This window comes from Chelonoidis abingdonii, chromosome 17, assembly GCF_003597395.2.
Source record: "Chelonoidis abingdonii isolate Lonesome George chromosome 17, CheloAbing_2.0, whole genome shotgun sequence".
NCBI classification, from domain to species: Eukaryota; Metazoa; Chordata; order Testudines; family Testudinidae; genus Chelonoidis; species Chelonoidis abingdonii.
The window spans coordinates 34,436,858-34,458,959 of NC_133785.1; the positions used below are offsets into that span (position 1 = coordinate 34,436,858).

General features: G+C 41.8%; 1 protein-coding gene across 3 annotated transcripts in view; it reads right to left on the reverse strand.

Annotated features, from left to right (window-relative positions):
- The window catches only part of SLC25A26 (solute carrier family 25 member 26), a 142,548-nt gene that overhangs the window by 101,185 nt on the left and 19,261 nt on the right, over positions 1 to 22,102 (reverse strand). For all 3 annotated transcript variants that reach the window (XM_032775759.2, XM_032775760.2, XM_032775761.2), the window contains one exon: positions 1,455 to 1,559. In XM_032775759.2, coding sequence (XP_032631650.1) covers positions 1,455 to 1,559 — 105 coding nt within the window. The remainder of the gene's footprint in view (positions 1 to 1,454; positions 1,560 to 22,102) is intronic.

The window sequence follows — 22,102 nt, forward strand, 5'->3', positions numbered from 1 at the left end:
TATTCATATTTTTCTTATAAGCAATAGCCCTGTATTGTCATCTTGTTACAGAGAATATGTTTATGTCTTTTTTCTTTCTTTTTTATATAAAGCTTTCTTTTTAAAACCTGTTTGAGTTTTTCTCTGGTTAAGGAGAAAGGAAAGACAGGGGGGAGGGGAAACACTACGCTCTGTGTTTAACTCTCCTAGTGTCCCAGGGCGGGAAGAAGCTAAGGGGGAGGAGAGATAGAATCTCTTCTGTTTCCTTGTATTTGGGGTTTGTCTCTTTGTGGAATAGAGGAGATATGCTTCTTGGTATTGTGATGTAAAGAGATTGCATCAATACTCCCAGGTTAGCCCAGAGAGGAAAGTCTGGGTGGGAGAGAGAGAGGGAAGGGAAGTGGGTTATTTCCCTTTGTTGTAGGCTCAGGGTTTCTGAGTCTTGGGGTCCCTCCAGGGAAGGTTTTGGGGAGACCAGAGGGGGCCAAAACCCTGGAATTTTTGGATGGTGGCAGCAAGATCAAAGCTAAGCTGGTAATTAAACTTAGAAGGGTTCATGCTAGGCACCCAGATTTCTGGACGCTAAGGTCCAGATTTGGGAGTTAGGCTTATGATACTGGTCAGTGGCAGATACTGAATCACAATGCTCAGATGACTGCCTCAGACAGAGGAAGGATCCTATTGGCTTAAAAGGACATAGAGGAAACTTGGCCCATGCTCCTGGGTAGTATCCAGGAAATGCTGGAGACACATCCTTATGGGGATTAAAGGGCATTAGTGGAAACTTGTTTATATTTGGAAATCTGGGAAGTAGAGCTTTGCTCCAACCACCAACCTGCTCCACTCACTCCTGGAGTAGAGGTACAAAGAGAATCAACTCTGCAGGAGGGGATTCAGTTCTTGTGACGGGCTTCAGGCTTGATATAACCATTTGGGTTAAGAGATGACTTGTCCTCCATCAGGGACACATGTAAAATGCTTTCCCTGACAATGGGTGCTAAAGTAATCTCCTTGGGATGTCCTTCCGCCTATCACACACAAGGGAAAGTAAAGGACCCAACAGTTCCAGGCATGTGTATCAGCATTGCAGAAAGGATGCAGTACCATAAACATTACACTAATGACATTTTCTTTCTGCAAACCCCATGAGAACTTTAAATGATTTAATTCATTAACCTTAGCTGTAGCACAGGCAGCTCTGCTACTAATGCGGCCGTGGAACCAGCAGACTGATTTGAAAGAGTTAAATTACTGCATAAGGCATTATAGAAACTAGAGGATTTTAACCTGTTTCCAGGTGCAGATGCCCTAAATATGAAGAGAAGCAACATAACTCGCTAGCATTCTATTCCAATGTAACATGCCAATAACACTTAGCCAAAGGATAGTTTTGAAAAGTTGCTAGGAACATACAGCACTGGACTTGGAGAACAGTTGGAAGCAGCTATAATTCACAAGTTTTGATCAGACCTTACCTCTTGATATAAGGTGTTGGAAAGAACTTGAAAGGTACTGGATGAAGGAGAAACTTGAGCCCTCTGCTTTACAACTTCAGAAGGAACCCGTATTAGACAGGCAACCTGTAAAAGAAGCCTATAATTAGACTACACACACCTGAGTCCACTTCCTTTATAAAGTTAGTTTTCTTTTCCTTCCACACAGTGAAACCTGCAAAAGTGAGAAACAGATTGTATATTTCAGAGTCAACCTTAAAAACTGTTGGTGAGACACTTAGGTACTCACTGTCAGACAGTGCTGTGTGCTTGCTGAAATCGGAATGTACAATGGCACACTAATGAAAAATGGAAGTGTCCTCCACAAATGTTTCAGTTTGACAGTGACTCTCAAAGCAGAAGCAGATTTGGAGTAAGAGATCATTAAAGAAAGGGAGAAAGCTTGAAAGTTATTTCCAAGTCACAGGAATCCTTCTCAATATTTGCACTGTAAATAGGACATGTGGAAAGACTTTTCTCCAGACCAATTTGCATGTGTTTGTTTTCCAAATAAGCAAGATGGTCACATTATGTCCTCTAGCGACCAAGACTGAGGAACACTTCACCGAGCATTGGATGGAAATAAAAATATTTATTGTAAAGAGCCCCTTCAAATGCATGGTGAAGCTCAGCGACTGCAGAGAAGCAAGTACTGGTACTGATATTTCCTGGTCTCTCCAGCCAACAGACCTGTCATCCAAGAAGGTGAGTCTCAAGGCTGAGTGCCTTAAAGGATTCACTGCAACTAGTGGCACTCCCCAGCTACCAGGGTAGACTTATTTACAAAGTCTGTAATCTGTTATTGCGACACACAATAATTTGAGGTCAGTTAAGGTTGCATGTGTGTGTGGTTTTTGAGGAATGGGGTCCTGGGCAATGTGGGTGAGTTTGTATGGCTGAAGCAAAGGGGTGGTGGCTGTTCCAGTGAGAGTAAGTGTGTGAGGGTGTTTAGATGTTATTGTGAGGATGGTAAGAGAGTTAAATAAGCTCAGTCTGAAGGGTAGTGTTGCCTCAAGTGGCAAAGTCCTTGTTTGTTTGTTTGTTTGTTTGTTTTAAATTTGTGATTGCAAAGATAGAAAATTACATAACTATAACAGGTGTGTGTGGCATTTTCATTCTGTATTTGTGGTCTGTCTGTATTGGAAGACCCTATTGCCACATAAAAAGAAGTACTGTAAAAGTGCTGCAGGAAGAATAACTCTCCCAAGACAGGACGCAAGTAACTCATAAAACATACCAAATCCCCACCCTGCTCAGCACCGTATGCATCCTCATCCGCTCCTCTCTTCTTGCTTTCTTTCTTTGGAAACAAATAGGACTCTGCTCCTAAGCTTCCCCCCTGAATTCAGCTAGGGTCCTCCTTGCAAGGCTCCTCTGTTCTTGCCCCTTAAGTCAGTTTACTGAGATGCTCCTAGGGTTTTTGGTTTTTTTGTTTTTTTACATACTCCTAGGTTGTGGCTACCAGGACTCAATTGATCTGGCAGTGGAGGAGCTTCCCTGTCAAATGGGAGTTCCTCATACTGTGCAGTGGAAGAATCTGATCCCTGAATCTTTTGGCTTTTCTACAGTTAAAATCTCTGTCTTAACACCACAATAGCAGTGGTTTATTTGCATAGAACAGTAACTTATCACAACACTAGAAAGCCTGAGAATAACAGTATTTTTAAAGATTAAGAACTAGATTTTGCCCTATGTTGAGGACCTTTTACATCACACCAGCAGTGTAAAGGAGGCAGAAACGGCCCCTATAGAATCTTCCAGTCAGAGAGAGATTCCCTATCTGGTACAGAACTGATATAATGGCTTGGTGCCAGCTCTCCTCCCAGATTCTGACAGACGAGGCAGGGAGAGGGCAGAAAGAGACATAGGCCACGTCTAGACTACGCGCCGTATCGGCGCGTTAAAATCGATTGCTCTGGGATCGATATATCGCGTCTAATCTATCGCTTATATCGATTCCGGAACTCCATCAACCCCAACGGAGTTCCGGAATCGACATGGCGAGCCGCGGACATCGATCCCGCACGGTGAAGACGGGTGAGTAAATCAATTTTAGATATTCGACTTCAGCTACGTTATTCACGTAGCTGAAAGTGCGTATCTAAAATCGATGTTATCCCATAGTGTAGACCAGCCCATAGTCAGTGTACTTGCACTCCTGCTGTGCTGATGTAATGGCCTATAAAAGTCTTCTGGCCTTCAAACCAACTCTCCATCACATGCAAGCTCTCCATAGACCAGAGCACATCAACTCAAAGCGGCATCACAACCTGCCAGAACAACAGATGCAAAACTAGCATATCCATTGCTACAATGATCAACACCCCACACAACATACCTTTCAGGATCCATGGGTCTTACACACGCCTATCACAACACCTCATCCAATGCACTAAATGCCTCAATAACTCCTCCATGGGTGAAACCAACATTGGTACACTCTCAAATGAACTCATACGGAAAAACAGTAAGATAAAAACCACCATCTCCTGAGGGTGAACACTTTTCACAAAGCAATCACTCTATATCTGACCTCTCAGTCCTCATCCTCAAAGGAAACCTACACAACACCTTCAAAAGATGAGTCTGGGAGCTTAAATTCATAACTTTGCTAGACACTAAAAATCATGGAATGAACAGAGACACTGGATTTATGGCTTATTACAACAATCAATCATCCACTAATCCCCCACCCCCCAGCTTTCTCCAAGCCATGATTTGAGGGGTGTTAACAGGCTACTTCCCCATGACTGGTTCTTTGAAATGTGTTAACTAGTTATGATCAACAATCTGTTTCACCTCAGCTGTGACACTTTGGGTTAAGGATGTAAATACTGGTTAAAAAAGCTAACCAGTTAAAATTAATCATTGAACTGGGTAACCATTCACCGAAATCGGTCCAGAGGACCTGGGGTGGCAGGGGCTCGGGATGGGATCCCTCTGGCTGGTGCGGGGCCGCTGGGGTTAACGTTTAAGGTTGGTTAACGGTAAGTCTAATGCTTACCAGTTAATCTTTTACATCCCTACTCTGGGTATGCCTACACTGCAATGTAAGCCCAGGCTCACGGCAGGGCTACACTTAAAACGCTGCACTGATGCGGCTGCACCGCAGTAGCGCTTTAATGAAGATGCTGTAAGCCAACAGGAGCGAGCTTCTCCCGTCATCTCAGGCTATGTCTACCCTGGCACTTTTGTTGCTAAAACTTTTGTCGCTTGGGCTGTGGAAACCCACTCCTGACCCCCCTGAACAATAAAAGTTTTAGTGACGAAAAAGCGCTGGTGTGGACAGCGATTCATCAGCGAGAGCCGCGCTCCCGTCGATGAAGCTACTGCCCCTGATTGAGGTGGTTTTGTTTTGTCGCTCTCTCCCGACAATGAAGAGTGGCCACACAGTACACCTTACAATGGCACAGCTGCGGGGCACAGCCATGCCATTGTAACGTGTGCTGTGTAAACATAGCCTTAGTTAGTTCACCTCCACGAGAGGTGGTAGCTACATGGGTGGGAGAAGTTCTCTCGCTGAGATAGTTATACCGACAGTAAACCGCGCTATGTCACAGAGGGGTGCAGATTATTCACACCTCTGAGCAATGCAGTTATATCAAAGTAATTCTGTATTGTAGACCAGAGCTCAGACTCAGGCTTGAGTCCAAACCTTCTGTCTACATGCAAATCTGTCACACTCAGGCTCAGATGTAGGGTCCTAGGACTTTGCAGAGGTGGAGAGTCCTAAGACTAGAAGAAGAGCTCTGTGTAAGCTCGAAAGATTGGCTCTCTCTCCAACAGAAGTTGGTCCAACGAAAGATATTACCCCACGCACTTTCTCTCTCCAATATCCTGGGACCAATACAGCTACAACAACACTGCATATAAAAGTCTTATCAGTCAACATAACAAAGTAGCATGAGGCTACTGCAGCTTGTGCTGGTGATAGAATATAGTACAGGAAAGGAACAACAGAGAATTTGGTCCCAAAAAAGTTAAAATTAAATGTGTTTTTACAATGTTTTGCATTTAAAGGGACGTGCACATAATAAAAAAAGCAACCTGGATGAAATCTGTTCCTCCAAAAATGAACTCAAATAAATTAAGCAACTAATTTGTATACATTAATGTTTTCATTAGGCATATTAAAGTTAATAGCTTGTTTTCAGGATGTACAAATTGAATAAGCATGACTGGTAGCTTGTAGGACTACCTTTTCTTTTCTTTTTTTTAACACGGTATAAAGTTTAACATCTGTATTCAAAAGTAGCTATGAAATAAATTCTTTTGTAACTCACTAGCTCATCCTGTTGTATTTGCAATAGTCAAGAGTCATTCCAAAGAGGTACCACTCCACGTGTGCTTCAATTCCAGGGGTCAAAACCAACAAATGACCCCAATATGTCAAGAAAATAAGAATTGTCAACTTTTTTTTGTAGTTCAGCATAAATATTTATAGAACTTCATGCTTCATAACACTCAATGTCCTTACATTAGCTTTTTATTCCTTAAAAGTATGGAGGCAGGAAGAAAACTTTAAAAAGGCTGTCAGATGAAAAACAATCTACCCAACCAAGGGGGTACAAAGAGCCCAGCATGGCTTCCTGACTTCTGTGGCGTTGCAATTTTGGCATGAGAGGGGTGGCTACAAAGTAATGTATCTATCTATTTCCTCCAGATATTTGCAGTGCCTTCCATTTTGTTTCATATTAACTTTGATGTTTTTCCGATGTGAATTTGAGCTACAAGGGAATATTTCACTGCACAAGAACAAAAACAAGTGATTGCATTGTACTGGTATGAAAGAAAGTAAAAGCTAATGTCATCCCAGGGTCTATTGTCAGATAGGTTCCATAGGGCACTCTTTGCTCACGAGTTTTTGTGCAAAAACTGTTGCAGCTAGACAGAACACTGACATTTTCACTGTACATCCGAACTTATGACTCGTTACCTTATTGTTTTTACATGTGTATCTTACTATCAGTAACAACTAAGCATTCTTCTGATGTGATCCGAGCCTCATCTTCAAAGGGAAAGCATGCAAAATTAATTTCACGCCTGCCTATTGGGCCACAGGATGAAAATGTAACAAACTCAACTTCAGTGGAAAGAAGGAACTGGTGGGGAGGGAAGGGACTTTTCAATTGATTTACCGTACTCAGACTTAAAGCACTTCAGTGGCTTACAGGTAACACAGCATGAATTAAGATAATGTAATCAATACACATCCTAGCATTTGCTTTCTTAGCATAGTGTGTACCAGTGATGCTTGTCATCCAAAGACACTGGCCTTCAGCTTTAAATGACTATTGACTTAGAAAGTCTAGTGTAAAATTTTAAGCTATATGACTACATCTGTCCCTCACAAATGCCCCCAAGTTTCAGATCACAGAGGGTTAAATCTACAGTTGTAGGTCATGATCTCCTAATGAGGTCCACAAGGAGAGAATCCCTGCACTTGCCCAGAACTCACTGCTGTACTGGGGTCTTAGGGAAAGTCACTGAAACACTATTACTAGAATGGGAGTAGGAGCAGTCAAATGCATCCATTGGCATTGTCTGGCGTATAAGAAGGTACAGAATGTTACCTTCCTACATGGTGACATTTCATTGGTGACTATTCCAATCACAATATATTCCCACCAAGCAGAACCTAGCCTCTGTTTACTTTTATATTCTCAACTTCATATCTAGACACACACTAGCCATGAAACAGGAGCTGTTAAAAGAGAGAAATTAAGAACAGGCGCTTGTCTTCAACAACAGCTAGCTCCACAGCACCTGTCTCAGGTCTACACAGAGACACTCTTCAAACTCAGTAACAGAAATTAATGTTGCACAGACTGACACCAGTGACTCATGGAGAACAGTGCAGTCCAGAGCACGCTTATTGCGCACTCAGCACACGAAGAACTTAGAATCCAGTTCATCCCTGGGGGTGCAATCCCACTGACTGCAGTGAAGCTAAAAGAGGAATGAATTTGGCTCTCTGTTTCTGTCAGAAGTTTATACCCCTTCATCGCCTCTGGATACATTGGGATAGGCTCCAAATAACCTCAACCTTCATTAAGGCACCAGACAGTTTTTCTGAGTGGTCTCTGTATATGGGGCAAAACTGATTTGTTAGGGTGCTCTTGGCCCACTGAAGTCAGTGGAAAAGCAGACACTGTAGGATTCTGATTATTGCTTAGAGAGAAAATGGCTTTTGCCACATATACATTGTTTATTTCCCAAACTCTGGCGATATACAGTGCTATGCAATCTCTTATGACTTAAGCCTGAAGTTTACAAGCTCCCTCTCACACCAGGGTGCTCATACATGCTAATCATGAAATCTGAACAAAGGATGAAGTACTTTAGACATAAGCTCAAATAATAAAAATTGGTCTTAATGGCATCATTATGCTTCTAGCTTTATTTTACAGAGCAGGCCGGCTAATGTGACAATATTAGCACCTGTTGTCTTATTACCCTTTTAGTGTTATAATTATGGCTGGAAAGAGTCATGAATTTCAAAACATTTGGTCTTAAACCATTACCAGATGAACCTTGTGAAACATGTAATGAGTCAAATCTAAGAGCACTTCTAATTTCCTAGTTGCGTTTGCTTGTTGGGGGCAATTGCCACTAAAAATGTGTGTATTTTATCATTTGCACTTATCCTCATCTTGCTAAGAGGATATATTTTTCAAATTAACTGAAGGAAACATGCAGGTTTTTCCATTTCTGCAAAAAAAAAAAAAAAAAAAAAATGTTTTAACTATGAGACTTCACCTGTGTATCAAGACTGCCATCTTCTGGTCAGTATTCGATTAGAATATGCTTTAGCTCAATTATTATTGTTAGTAGCTGAAGTCCAAATGCCTAAGCCCAAATAGTGATCTAATTTTCTAGTTAAATCAGTCCAAACTCCTGCACACTTATTTTGGTGTATGTGGCTTATTTCAACGTAATCGAACCCTGTTCCTAATCAACTGCAGCAAAGTCAAAGTAAGTCTGGTTTAAACTGAAATAGCAGCGTCTACACAGCCTTTCGGGCTGATTATGCACAGCACGCATTAAAAACCACACTCACTTAAACTACTGCAACCGCCTCATGTGGGCAAGCCCCTGCTACAAGTTAACACTGGGATTTTCAGAAGCACTCAGTGTTGACCTGTTGACAGGAGTTTTATCACTGACTTCAACGGGACCAAAGTTAGACCAGTGCCAAGCACTTTTGAAAATTCCATCTTATGTGGCATACAGACCTTTGTAGAGAAGATTAGTTCCTGGGAAAACTTTTATCTCACTTAGGAGGAGGCAAATAACTAAAAGATGCTCAGCACAAGCTGATTAATAACAGCTGAAGAGGACAGGCCTTCTTATAACTTTACATGAGTTTTTCATGAGGAACATCTGTGATCATGCCATAGATAGGGAACAGTGAAAGCACAAACAAGAGATTATCCATAGGATATTAAAGGTATGTGCAGATCACCACTGATATTAGACAAATCAGCAAAGGACAGCGCTCATACCCTGTGATGATAATTGCTAAAGAAAGGACCAATCCAGAGAGATAAAAGCATTTCCACCATTATTCAGTGGTATACTTCCTTTCAGCCTCACCAGCTACTTCATATTCCCATTCACTCTTTGGCCATCTTACTCCACTGAATTTACTAATAGGGGAATGGAGACATTGTAATGATTCACAATTCCTCCATTTCCCATCCTAAAAGGATTGATAATTTTGTTTTAGGGATAAATGACATCTACCGCTATCATTTTGAGAAGCAAGGTCATTATGAATTGGCATAGAAGGGTACAGCACTGTCCAATCAGAGTTATAATGCAACCGCGCAACCACTAAATTCAGCGCGATTGAACACATTATCAAAGATTGTAAAATCTCCTTCCTCAAAGTTTTGCATTTTTATATAGATCAATAAAAACAAACCAGAAATCCTTTTGTGATTGAGCTGAAAAACTGCTTCTTACTTTACATTAAATATTAGGGAGATGACCAATATATTCACTTCTTTAACCGCTTTCAGTAACAGGGAAATGGCCGTTTTCTTGTGGGGATCTGACTTACTTTGACTGGAAGAAACAATGCTTATTTTCCACACCACTTCACCTCGGGCCATCCTCATTAGACCACATCCTGTGCTTCAAAGAAATCCAGTGGAGCTTGACACCCCGTTACTCACACATCATACTGTATTCAAGATTTAAGTAGTAGTCCAGGAGAGATTTCTCTGCAGGTAGAATGTACCATAATTCTGGAGAATAACCACCACATTACCCAGAAACTGGCAAGACAGTGTTCTTCAGAGGCACAAGTCAGTCCTCATTGACATTTTTAATATACTCTGCTCGAAATTGATTGTAAGGTGCCAATCCAGATCTCAAAAAGAAATCCAAACTCTTCTGAGTCTTTAGACACAGCTGAAGTGAAACCTTCTATTTTATTATTTTTCTAAACAAAATAATAATCAAATCCCACCAGTCTGTGTTCTGTTCTAACGCTCTGTATTTCAGGCTAACCAATTCATACGAACTCTTTTGCAGTAGTTGGGAAAGAGAAAGCTGGTTGTCCGGATTGTGGACTTAGCAGTAGTTAACCACACTCCTGCTCCTGCACTAGACTCACGTACTAATGCATCCTTCAGAGGCATTTGAAACACAACAGACCAGGTATTACGAGGGCTTATGCAGAACATTTAAATTGGGTTGACGCAGGACATGTTTTCCTCAGAAATGGGACCACATGTGGTACAGTGCTATTCCCGGCTTTGTGACTTCAGAGAGCAGCTCCGGCGGGCCATTTTGGTCTGTAGTCTGCCACAGTCCTTGCACTTTAGATCTATTTTAGACATTTATCTGGCCTCCATTACTGTAGTAGTTGAGCACCTCGCTATCTTTACCGTATTTATCCTCACAACCCTCCTTTGAGATAGCACTGTTATCCCCATTGTATAGATGAGAAGCTGAAGCCCAGGAACTAGGGGCTAGATCCACAAAGGGATTTAGGAACCCACCTGACATTTTAGGCACCTAAAGCCAAAGTTTAGATCCTGAAAACCCCTACTCAGCTGCCACCTAACTCTGTAGGCACTAAATTTCCACAGTGCATAAATTTCTGCTGGTAAAGTCCCCTACTTTTCTATCAGTGTGCATGTGCACAGGCACCGCAGTCCTGCTGCTACGGAGAGTCTCCTCACTCAACTCTTAGGACCCAATGGGCTACGGATTCCACTGGAAGGCAGGCATTGCAAATTCCCTCTGCAGGTCTAGCCCCAAAGCCACACAAAAAGTCTGTGGTGGAGCAGGGATTTGAACTGGGATTGTGAAAGTCCCAGATTAGAGCCCTGACCATTAGCCCATCCTCCCTCTCCATTAGCCAGCTGATGAAAGGGATTTTAAGTTCAGACAGTGGCCTTTCCTTGCTCATTCTGACCTGGAAATGCTAACGCAAACCTGGGTGACAACTGCATTGTACTACTGCAACACCACTTCCCAGTGCCCAAGAGCAGGAAGTCTGGCTCTCTGAGCTGGCCAGCTCTCAGTTTGTGGATCAAGATTTAACATTTCCATGGAACATCGGGCCCCATACTATGCTACTGATGTTTGACCAAGGGCAGCATATCTAGAGTAAGAATAAATGGGGGGAAGGGCTGATTTCAAGCCTGCAGAGGAGTAAAATAGCTTTGGGGTAACATTTTCAAAAGTGACTTAGGAGCCACTGACTTTCAATGAGATTCAGGCTCCCAAGGGCCAGGCTTTAAATGTATTTAGGCATCTAACAACTCCCAGTGAAATCAATGGGAGTCAGGCCCCTAAATACCTTTAAAAATCTGGCCTTAAGTCTGCTTTACAAATGCAACTTATAAGAACTCACATCCCCTGGATGCTTCTGAAAATTTTACCCTTACTTATTTTTGCTGCTATAGCTGCTCTGGGCCCATGAAACACTTTGTCCTATGATTAAGGTTTTGTTTTCTAGAGTTCTTGGAAAAGACACTGTATTAATTTTAATGAGTTTTTGTTTATGTACCGAGAGGGTTGGGAAGCCTTCACTGTTGAGCACCATGCACATTTAATTTTTGACTCAACCTGGTGCAAAGGGAGCATTTTTCAGTCTGGGGACACTCATTCTTAAACACCATTTGCATAAGTTTACTCTTAATCAAATGAAAATCCAATGTGCTACACTTTTATAGCACCTCGTATCCAAGGAGCACAGCGAGTGCTTTATAGACATTAAATTAAATCTCACAATACCTAGGCAAGGTAATTATTGCAGCCATTTGGGGAAAACTACAACACAAAAACTATGCTAAAGGAGATACCTTTAGGCTGTAGCAGAGCTGGCACTAGATCCCTGATTTCTCATCCCAGTCCTGAAAGATTCTGCATGGCAAGATAAATTGTTTTCCTTTTGTCTCTGAACTGGCATTGTTAGCCTTGGCCTTTACATCACCTCTTGATCTTGAGGCCTGATCGACCTCCCACTGAAGTCTTTGGGAATTTTCTCATTGATTTTTATGCGGACAGTACGGTCCTTACTCTTCAAAAGTGAACCACGAATACTTATTACATTTATAGCATTTATTTATATAGGACCAAAACTGTGCCTAGTGCTGTGCAGAGTGGTAAAGAAACTGGCCTAATTCTGATCTCACTACTTAGTTTCATGCCTGTCTAATTCCACAGAGTCACTCCTGACAGACACCACTATACAATCAGAATCAGACGCAGTGTCCTTGCTATGGAATACGTACTCTCAATGATGCAGAGATTCTCTCAGACATTCTCAGCCCTCCCAATGAAACACACACTTTGCTACATCTGAAGTATGTGGTCCTCGTTATCTTTCCGCTGCTCAAGGTGTCTGGCAAAAGACCCAGAAGACCTGAACAGAGTGGGAACATGAGGCAGCCTCAGACCTGAACTAAAGTAGAAGAGTTCTATTGGTTTAAGGAAACTGATTTTAAAAATTAAGACTGTGAAAACCTACTCAAATCGGTCAACCTAACTTAAATTAGTACTTCACGAGCATGAGCTAAACCAATTTAAGTGAGGGTTAAACCAGTTTGAGTGTCTGTACACTAGGGGTTTGCACTCTTAATTATGATGATTTTAAATAGATTTCATTATGCCAGTGCAATTTTTCTAATACAGCCAAGCCCTGAGACCCAGAAGTCCCTCCTTACTCATTTGAATGGAGAAAAAAATGCATCTCTGATTGCATCTGAATGTGGTATCACCATCAGAAAGCTTGGCAATCACTTCCAAGAAAGAGGGGGCGAAAGGAGGACCCATTATTTGTAATGTAGAAAAGCCAACAAAAAAGTGAGTTTAACTTCAAATCCCTTTTCAAACAGAGGAGCAACAAAAATATTTTGTTTTATGCACTTGGCATTAAATCTGCCCACAACTATGCAGACAAACTTCTTTCTAACTCAGATTCTCACATGATGCTCAAAACAGGTTACTATTTCTAGTAAATGACAGATTCTGATCACCTCAGTTACTATCTAAGATGCTCCCTTTAATAGATTGAATACTTTTTTTTAATTTCAAATGTGAGGCTGATTAATAACATCAATTAGCATATGTTATTAAGATACTGTGATTATCATTCTATCTGGAAATTCCTCTTCTGATCCCTTCAGTTTACTAATTAAAATTATATCCTCGACACTAGAACCTTCTTCTCATTTATTACCTATGATTTTAACCAACAGCATCTGTTCATGGATTTCTTCTAGTCACTGAAGAGAAAAAATAAAATCAACTGAAGTGAGATATACAGATCCCCTCTCCGGACAGGTTCTTCTCTCTGAGCCTGTCTGAAATTTAACATTGCAGTTTGTGACAGACTGCTTTATAGCCCTCACTGTATTGTGTTACTAAGAAACAGATAAAAAAATTGGCTCTTCAGGACTTGTTTCGACTCCTCCTCCAGTTTATAATGATAAATTGGTTTGTTTGTTCATGTAACACATGGAAGGAAGACTGTAATCTCCCAAAATATCACTTTTTCTTCCCATAAGCTCCAACCACGGCTCTTGGCTAGGAAAAAAAAAAATTCAGCGAAGAGGAGAGGTGAGAACAGGATTTGCATCTGATTCCTTAGACATTTATATGCCTTATTGAGACATTCAAATAAAGTTCAAAGCCACCCATCTCCTCTGTGCATCACGCAGAGGGGAAGACTATAGACACTGGCCAGTGGGTTATGTGCTTCCCCTGAACACAGAAAGCTCATCCTGAGTATCCGAGCCCCACAGCAGTTCAATCCCAGATAATCCCCCACTTGTTTATGGCCGCCATCTTGGCAGATATCAGGGATTGAAAATGAGAGTCCCTCTGGCTTAAGCTAAAGAGCCACTTCCCATAGCTGGGGCTGTGACAGTTATCCCCTGTGGATCAGGCATAGAGGGGGAGCTGTAACACACTCATGGGGGCGGGATGGTAGGGAGTGTCACACTAGCATTCTTTAATCCATCGATCCTTATGCACTTTACAAGTGTGGATGTGAATCATAATCTCCATTTTAATGGCGTAGAGCAAGTTGCCCCAGGGGATTACATGAGGAGTCAGTGCCAGAGCTGACAGCACTACCCAGGACAGGTTTCTGCTTTAAAGCTCAGCTTGGAAAGTCTGGAGGTTTTGCTTTGATAATGAACATGAAAAGTGTACTAAGCTTATCCCCACCACAGATACAACCTTTCGCTGCTGCAAGGTGCAGCCACATTCAGACTACAGGCCTGACCCAAAGCCCCCTGCAGACAATGGGAGCCTGGATGTTGACCACAATGGACTTTGGATGAGTCCTTACGGAGAGGATAAGAAAGCCAGGATCTCTTTCCTGCTTTTTCTTTCGATACTGATACAAAAGCGATTTCATTAAATTAGCTGCAGCTCCCCTAAACACAGAAAGAAGAGAGAGATTCCACACAGCGAGGTACTTGGGATCTCAGCTCTCCATGGGGTTTTAGAAGTGGAATGTTCTGTGGGCTTTAATGTTCAGAGCAACAACGTGCGTGAACTGCAACAGCCTGCTGCCCCTCAGGGAAGGCAGCACCAATGCTTCCAAGTTCCCTCCTTACCATCTTTAAGGACACTCTGGCTGGAATTTCCAAAACGGTTTTGCCAAGTGCCTGACTGGCCACTAAATGAAAGAGTGACCCAGCAACTCCCTAACCTGTCACGCCAAAGCATCCCGCGCTCCTGCCTCCGGGCCACAACTAGGGCTTCTAGGTTCTACAACAATACAAATAATAATAAGAATAATACATGAAAGAATACAAGTTCAGATGAAGCAGGTGCCAAGCTCCAAAACCAAGATGGTAGCATTGTCATTTTAAAGGCATGCATTGACTAGATTCACCAACGGATGGAACTCAGAAATGGAGCTGAAGAAGAGAAAGAGGGCACGTGCGTGTATAAGGCGGCATACAAGAGACACTGTGAGTGGCTGGTTAGGTGGCTGACAGTTCCTAATTTGCTGTTTCAGCCTTTAATTGTATGATGAATTTGTTGGTAGTGTCTCTGGATTTCTGCCTCCATTCATCTTTATTTACAAGCAATTTCTGGCTGCAGCTTTAATTTGAGTTTCCTTCTTATCTAGCTATACTTCTTCTCTGTCTTCTCCACTAGGTCATAATGGCAGCAATTTCATCTTCTCAGCAGCCTTTACACCACTGCTCAATTACACTCCTGTATGAGGGCTTGGCAAAATACTACCACATTTGTAGATCAGAGCTAACCTAGATTAAATTATGAATATTTCAAAACCCACCATGATTAATTCAAAAGACAATGCACATTTCAATAGTGACAAGCACTGCTTCTCTTGCCAGCCTCAGCAAGTCCCGCTGCCAACTGCTTAAATTATTTTATACTCAATCTAAACGTAGTGTGTGTGTGTGTACACGTGTGCACACGATTGGGCTCTAACACTATCATCAACACTCTGGGAATTGTCATAAAATTAAAGGGACACGGTCAATTTTAAATGACTGGAACAAATTTCTTTAACCTGTATTACTAAAACCTTAGAATATTAATATAGAAAAAATCCCAACCCTTATTTGATAATGCTGTCTACTTTTCAAATTCCTCATGACAAATAATGAAGTTAGTTTCACATATATCCATAATCAATTTCATTTTCATTTTAAATTAAGCTCTTGGATAGGCTGACCAGAGACCAAGCGTGAGAAATCGGGATGGGGTAGTGGGGTAACAGGAGCCTATATAAGAAAAAGCCCCAAGTATCAGGACTGTCCCTGTAAAATCAGAACAGCTGGGTCACCCTACTTTTGGAACCAGAGTCTGTCACCGACTTTATGCAAAGACAGTGCCGAGCAGGGTGGGGCCCTGGGTGTTTGGCTGTGAAGAGCTCCCTTAAGAGCTATATAATCATCTCAGGGTGGCAGATACTGCAGCAGAATGTTTGTTTAAAAGCAATGGTTTTAACTGAAATCCAAAGTGTTATGCAAACTTTTCTATTGGTTTTAAGATTAGCAAAAAACCATCTTGTACCCAAGTCAGACCATGGTGCTTTAAAATAAATAAATAAATAAATAAAAAGAGAGAGACTTGGAATATAAGGGCCAAAAATGAAGGGAACAAGCCACTTTCCTTCACACCTATTTAATTACAAGGGGAAATTTCAAAAGCACTCATTATTGGCCTATGTACATTCCAACTGAGGTCAACGGTCCACACAAATCACAAAAGTGTGAATTCACCTAATCCTCCCCTGAAAACTTTAAAGATGTGGTCTGCACTGTGCTAATTGTGTGTTACCTTGTCCCCAATCCCTGCAGAGTTATATTTTTACATGTAGATGACTCACTCAAGCTGGCTCAATAAAGGTGCACTCAGAAAGTGCTTCAGAGACTGTAAGTCTAACATACGGTACTGTCCTGTTGGATCAGCAGAGAGTAGTGTCAGATCATCACACTACTTTAACCAAAAAAGGGAACTGAGTTAAATGCCATGTAATTGCCACCAGAGGATGGAGCTGAAATCTCTTTGTTGCAGTTCTTTATTTAAGGGCATGAGAAGATTAGAGGTTAATTAGCCATCTTGATCCCACAAGAAAAGTAAACTTTGGGGCCATTTCAGTCCATGAGAGTTCAACATCCCTCTGGTTCTGGATTTGGAAGGAATGCAAAACTCGGAGTGCAGCTCTGTTAAAAGTGTGGGTTTTAAATGAAGCTACGTAAACCCCTGACCTCAGAAGGAGCAGTCTGACACCCTCACCCCCAAAGGAGCTTGGGGGGACACAATTCTGACTTCCCCTCTTCCTCAGCAGCCCATGTTCCACCCTCAAGTTGGAAGAAATGTGATGGTCTTGGCTTTCAGAGGGCAGCCACTGAGCTAGCTCCTGCTCTTTGCTTTTCATGGGAAAGCAACAGATCTTGTTCCCCCTCACCTTCCTCCCTTCTTAACAGTCCCTATCTTCTAGTGAGGTCAGGCAGCCCATTCTATCCTGCAGCAGCACCACAGACACTAGCCAGACCTGCCACTGGTGATCTTTCAATGCTTTGGGGATGAGACGCCTTGTAGTGTTATTTACTCCTTCTCATAACACAAGAACTAGCGATCACCAAATTAAATGAACAGGCAGCAGGTTTAAAACAAAAGGAAGTATTTCATCACACAACACACAGTTAACCTGTTGAACTCTTTGCCAGAGGATGTTGTGAAGGCCAAGACTATAACAGGGTTCAAAAAAGAACTAGATAAGTTCATAGAGGATAGGTCCCTCAATGGCTATTAGCCAGGATAGGCAGAGATGGTGTCTCTAGCCTCTGTTTGCCAGACGCTGGGAATGGGCAACAGGGGATGGATCACTTGATGATTCCCTGTTCTGTTCATTCCCTCTGAGGCACCTGGCATTGGCCACTATTGGAAGACAGGATAATGGGCTAGATAGTCCATTGGTCTGACCCAGTGTGGCTGTTCTCATAACTCCCTGGAAGTCTATATGAGGATAAGTGTGGCCCAGTGAATTCTGCAGGGATCTAGCTTCAGAGTACTGAAAGACAAAGTGCACCAACAAGACTGGAAAACCCTCTTGATCGTACTGCAGAAGAGGTCAGGAGAGCTCTTTCACACAAATCCTCTCGCAAAATGGGGGAGCAAGTTATTGGCTAGATTCTGAAAATGGGAACAGGAAAAGAAAGAAGCAAAGCCACCACAGACTAAAACAAAGACGCAAAAGGGACGAAGAGACAAGATCAGGCCTGATGTTTGCCAATAAGAACTTACAAGAGTGTTTCACTGACCATCTCACAAAACTCAGGTTGTAACCATAACAATATCTAAATATTACATGGAAAAGATTATTTGTTAGCTAGCTTCCCCAGCAAAAGAGCCAAATGACTTTTTTCTCACCTCTGTGGAAAAGTCAGCAGGGTGTAAAATTCACCATGTTGAATCCAGGGGCATTGGCTCTTAGAAAGGAAACATTGTCAGTCAAACTGGGATAAACTTACTTTCAGACCATAAAATGAAGTTTGCAGCAAGTTAGGTGTTTTGGGAGAGTGGGAGGTGGTAGGATGTTTGTACTCTTACCCAACTTTCCTTTAATTACTGCATATGTCACCATTATAAACCTGACAAAAAGACTGGGCTAAATCAATCCATCAAATTAAGATTCAAAATAAACACAGTGTGACTGTTTAAAATGGACACTGTCCATTTTAAAATAGTGTTCTCTGGTCACATTACTGACACTACCTTAGATGATTAAAAGTGAAATAATTTTAAAACATCTGGTCTTCCTTTCCACCACTTATGATTTCATGTTTTCCAAGCACTTTTGGCAGCCCTTGGTAAAGAAATATGACGACTAAACATGTGGGATAATGTCAAGGCAGACGATGGAAGAAGAATTCAGATCCCTGAATACAATAAAAGTGTTTGCTACCTTTGGATGAACTGGGTAGTGGTGACAACAGGAAGGCTTTGTGGCTATTTCCGTATGCTACTGCAGCAACGCTTTCTTCTCTGGGATGATGTTCTGGTGTGCTACGTCTTTTCCCTTGTGTTTTGTCTGTCATTTGTAAGTGATTTCTTGAAAGTTATGTACATCCCGTATCAGTATTCAGAAGCCCCTCTCAAGTGAGATTCAATTGTGGAAAAAATATATTATACCTTAATTATATAAAATGTGTCTAATGTCAGATTTTATTTGCCTCTTTTTTTTGTCACTGATGTGCTTAACTCCCTCAGTTCCTAGAATCAAAAAGAAAAATGAATACACTGTTCAGGGATGTGTTTACATTTTGGTTCTGCACATCACTCAGTATAACTGGTCTGTTTCTAGTCTGGTTTGTTGCACAGCTGCATTTGCTTAGGATGCAAATATTATAGGGGAATGTTTTAGTTTTAAAAACCAACAAGGATAACAAGCCATCAAACATTAATATTTGTTTTACATTTTGTGTCATAATTTTAGGGAACATGTTCTGCCTTTGACTCGTCCTTCCCTCTCCTTGTCTTATTTTCACATCTAGTAGCCTGGCATATGAATAAGATTAACATTCATTCACCAAATGGTCTCAAAGCCTTTTACTAACACTAACACACTCTTTTGTAGGTAAGTATCCATATTATAAAAACAGTTTTTTATATCAATGCAATTATTTTAAGTGTGCGAGGGGAAAGGAGGGGGAGGAAAGATGCCTGAAACAAAAAAAAACTGCTCACAAAATAATAGCCATTCCCTGCAGTTATAACTTGATTGAAACTTAATGACTAATCAATAAAACTATAATTACAACTTTCACTCTTATGCTTGCAATCTGGAATACAGTAAAATCGATCAAATAAAATTTGATATGAGACAACAGTGAGAGAAGCTCAATTTGTGCCATTTTTATTAGGTGGCCTGCTGTACCAAATCTCCTAATCGCTACCTCAATTATTTTACGGCTCCGTTTTTCCAATCACAGTAAGAGAAAAAGGCCCGCGGAAAGCAGAAGCTTATTAGCTCAGAAGTGCTTCTTTCAACACTATAGCTGTCACATGATTCAAGGCTGTTATTTAAAAAATAAAAAAAAGCATGAAAGATGCTGTCATAAACAGATAGCTAAGGGTTAATGTTTCTTTTACCTGTAAAGGGTTAACAAAGGGAACCAAACCCCTGACCAGAGGACCAATCAGGAAACCGGATTTTTCAAAGCTCAGGGGAGGGAATTTTTTGGGGTCTGTGTCTTTGTCTGGCTCCTCAGCTCAATGAGAGGGATCTTTTTCTAATCTTACAAGCTCTCTAACCTTCAGTTTCCAGATTGATAAGATACAAAGCGATAAGAAAAACAATAGGATATATTGTTTTTTTTGTATTTACATGTTGTAGTTGCTGGAATGTTTAAATTGTATCTCTTTTTGAATAAGGCTGTTTGTTCATATTTTTCTTTTAAGTAATAGCCCTGTGTATTGTCAACTTAATGCAGAGATCATATGTTCATGTATTTTTTTTCTTTTCTATATAAAGCTTTCTTTTAAGACTGTTTGAGTTCTCTCTCTCGGTAGGCTAAGGAACGAGGGGAGGGAATTCTCTTTGTGTTAGATCTACGGAGGGTAAAGCTCTGCAGCACCAGGGAATTGGTGGGAGGGGAAGAGAGAGAGAATCATTTCTTTTCCTGTATTTGGGTTTTGTCTCTTTGTGGAATAGGGAGGACATGCTTCTTGTATTGTGATGTAAAGAGATTGCATCAGTAACTCTCAGGTTAGCCCAGAGAGGAAAGTCTGGGTGAGACGAGAGGGCGAAGGGAAGTGGGTTATTTCCCTTTGTGTAAGACTCAGGGCTTCTGAGTCTTGGGTTCCCAGGAAGGGTTTGGGGGACAAGACGAAGCAAAAACCGTGGATCTTTACTGGCTGGTGGCAGCGAGATCAAATCTGAGCTGGTAATTAAGCTTGGAGGGGTTCATGCAGGCACCCAGATTTCTGGACGCTAAGGTCCAGATTTGGGAATGCTTATGACAGATGCCTTGGTTGTGAATATGCCTGTTGTTGTTGTAGGGTACTGGGAACCAAGCATACTACAGAGTGAAACAAGCACCCATCTTATCTAAACTATACTGTGGCTCAGTTTACCTGGCTGAAAATGGAGACAATTTTCCTGCCTGTCACATGGTGTGATTCTCAGTGCTTGCAAAGCACTTTCAGATCTTTAATCAAAAGGGGCTCTAAAATCGCAAAGTATCACCTGCATCTGCCTTCCTTTTGACTACAGTTGATTAAATTTTCCAGTCAGGTTTTTTTTTTGGGATCCGCACAGATAATTAAGTGTGCTTTTGTTTTCAAGATGTAAGGCTTTCCTCTAACTTTTCCTTCTGGTTAGCATGGCTGACATGGGTATCGTACATCATGAGGTTGCATTCTGCCTCATTTTATTCTGGAACAGAATGTTTTATAACTCAGAAACTTGGAGGCTTCTTTCATTTGCATGTGATGGTCCATGAATTAGCTAGCAGGCAACCAGTAGTTGAGCTATAGATTGCAGTGATGAGGGAGTGAGTGCCTTTTAAGGATTCCCAAAGGGTTTTGTGGGATACCTATGGAAACTGATTCCTTGCAATGCCTGTGCTTAGAATTTCTGAGCTGACAACACAGAGACTGGTATTAAGATCAAAGAGAATCTGCCTGAGGAAGTTACATGGCAGCTCTGTAAAGCAGACAGCCTTAAATCGGCTCCCCTCCATCTCTTCCTTCACTTGCACCGCCAAAGCGGTTGTGAGACCATCGACACATGCTGCCACTGACAATGAGGTTAGTTTCACAAACTCTCTAAATCACATCCAGTCAAGACAGTTTGGTTTTAAGGTTTAAAAAAATGCCCTGGTGCCAACAATCAAAGCCCCAGGGTCAAATACAAATGCAAAGAGGCAGGTCCGCTGGTTAACCCCATTACAAGTACGTTCCACAGGCAGACTGCAGGTTGCATAACAAAATACTTTCTTGGGTATTTCCGATTGACTTAAAGCTGCAGTCAATCTCAGGCTTAATCGGCAAACCCCCAGTGACGCAGTCAGGAGGGCAAAGCTGTTTTATGTTACCTACACAATCATTCCCCACCCGCATAGGGTAGGCTGCCCAGTAAGATCCCCCGTTTTCTAATGCGTTTGTCCCATTCTACCAACCCGACTAGGTGTTCTGCTCTGGTTAACACAGAGCATTACATTACTGTCCCCATGAAGCCCTGCCCCCTTCCTACTCTTAGCTTTGGAGTAGAAAGGTGTGAGTGGCCACCTACAGCATTTACAGACATGCAAGCCAAGGTCTAGATTAAACAGGCGATCAAAGCCTTGGGACTAGCTTAATGCCTGACCACTTTAAGGACAGTTCTTTTCCAACCCCTACAGCATGTGACAAGCTGGTTAGGCATCTTACAAGTAGTTTTTGGCCTCCTCTAAATTATCAGGAGCTGGCCACTGCCAGAAGTAAGGTCAGTACTTGATAGAGCTATGGCAAGAGTGGCCAAACTGTGGCTCGGAAGCTGCATGCGGCTCTTTTATAGTTAAAGTGCAGCTCACAGAGCCCCCAATTCCCCTGCCATTCTTCACCTATCAGACTTGGGTGGGGAGAGACACTTGGGACCTCTGCCTTGCAGGGTGGTGGGGTAGGGGTTT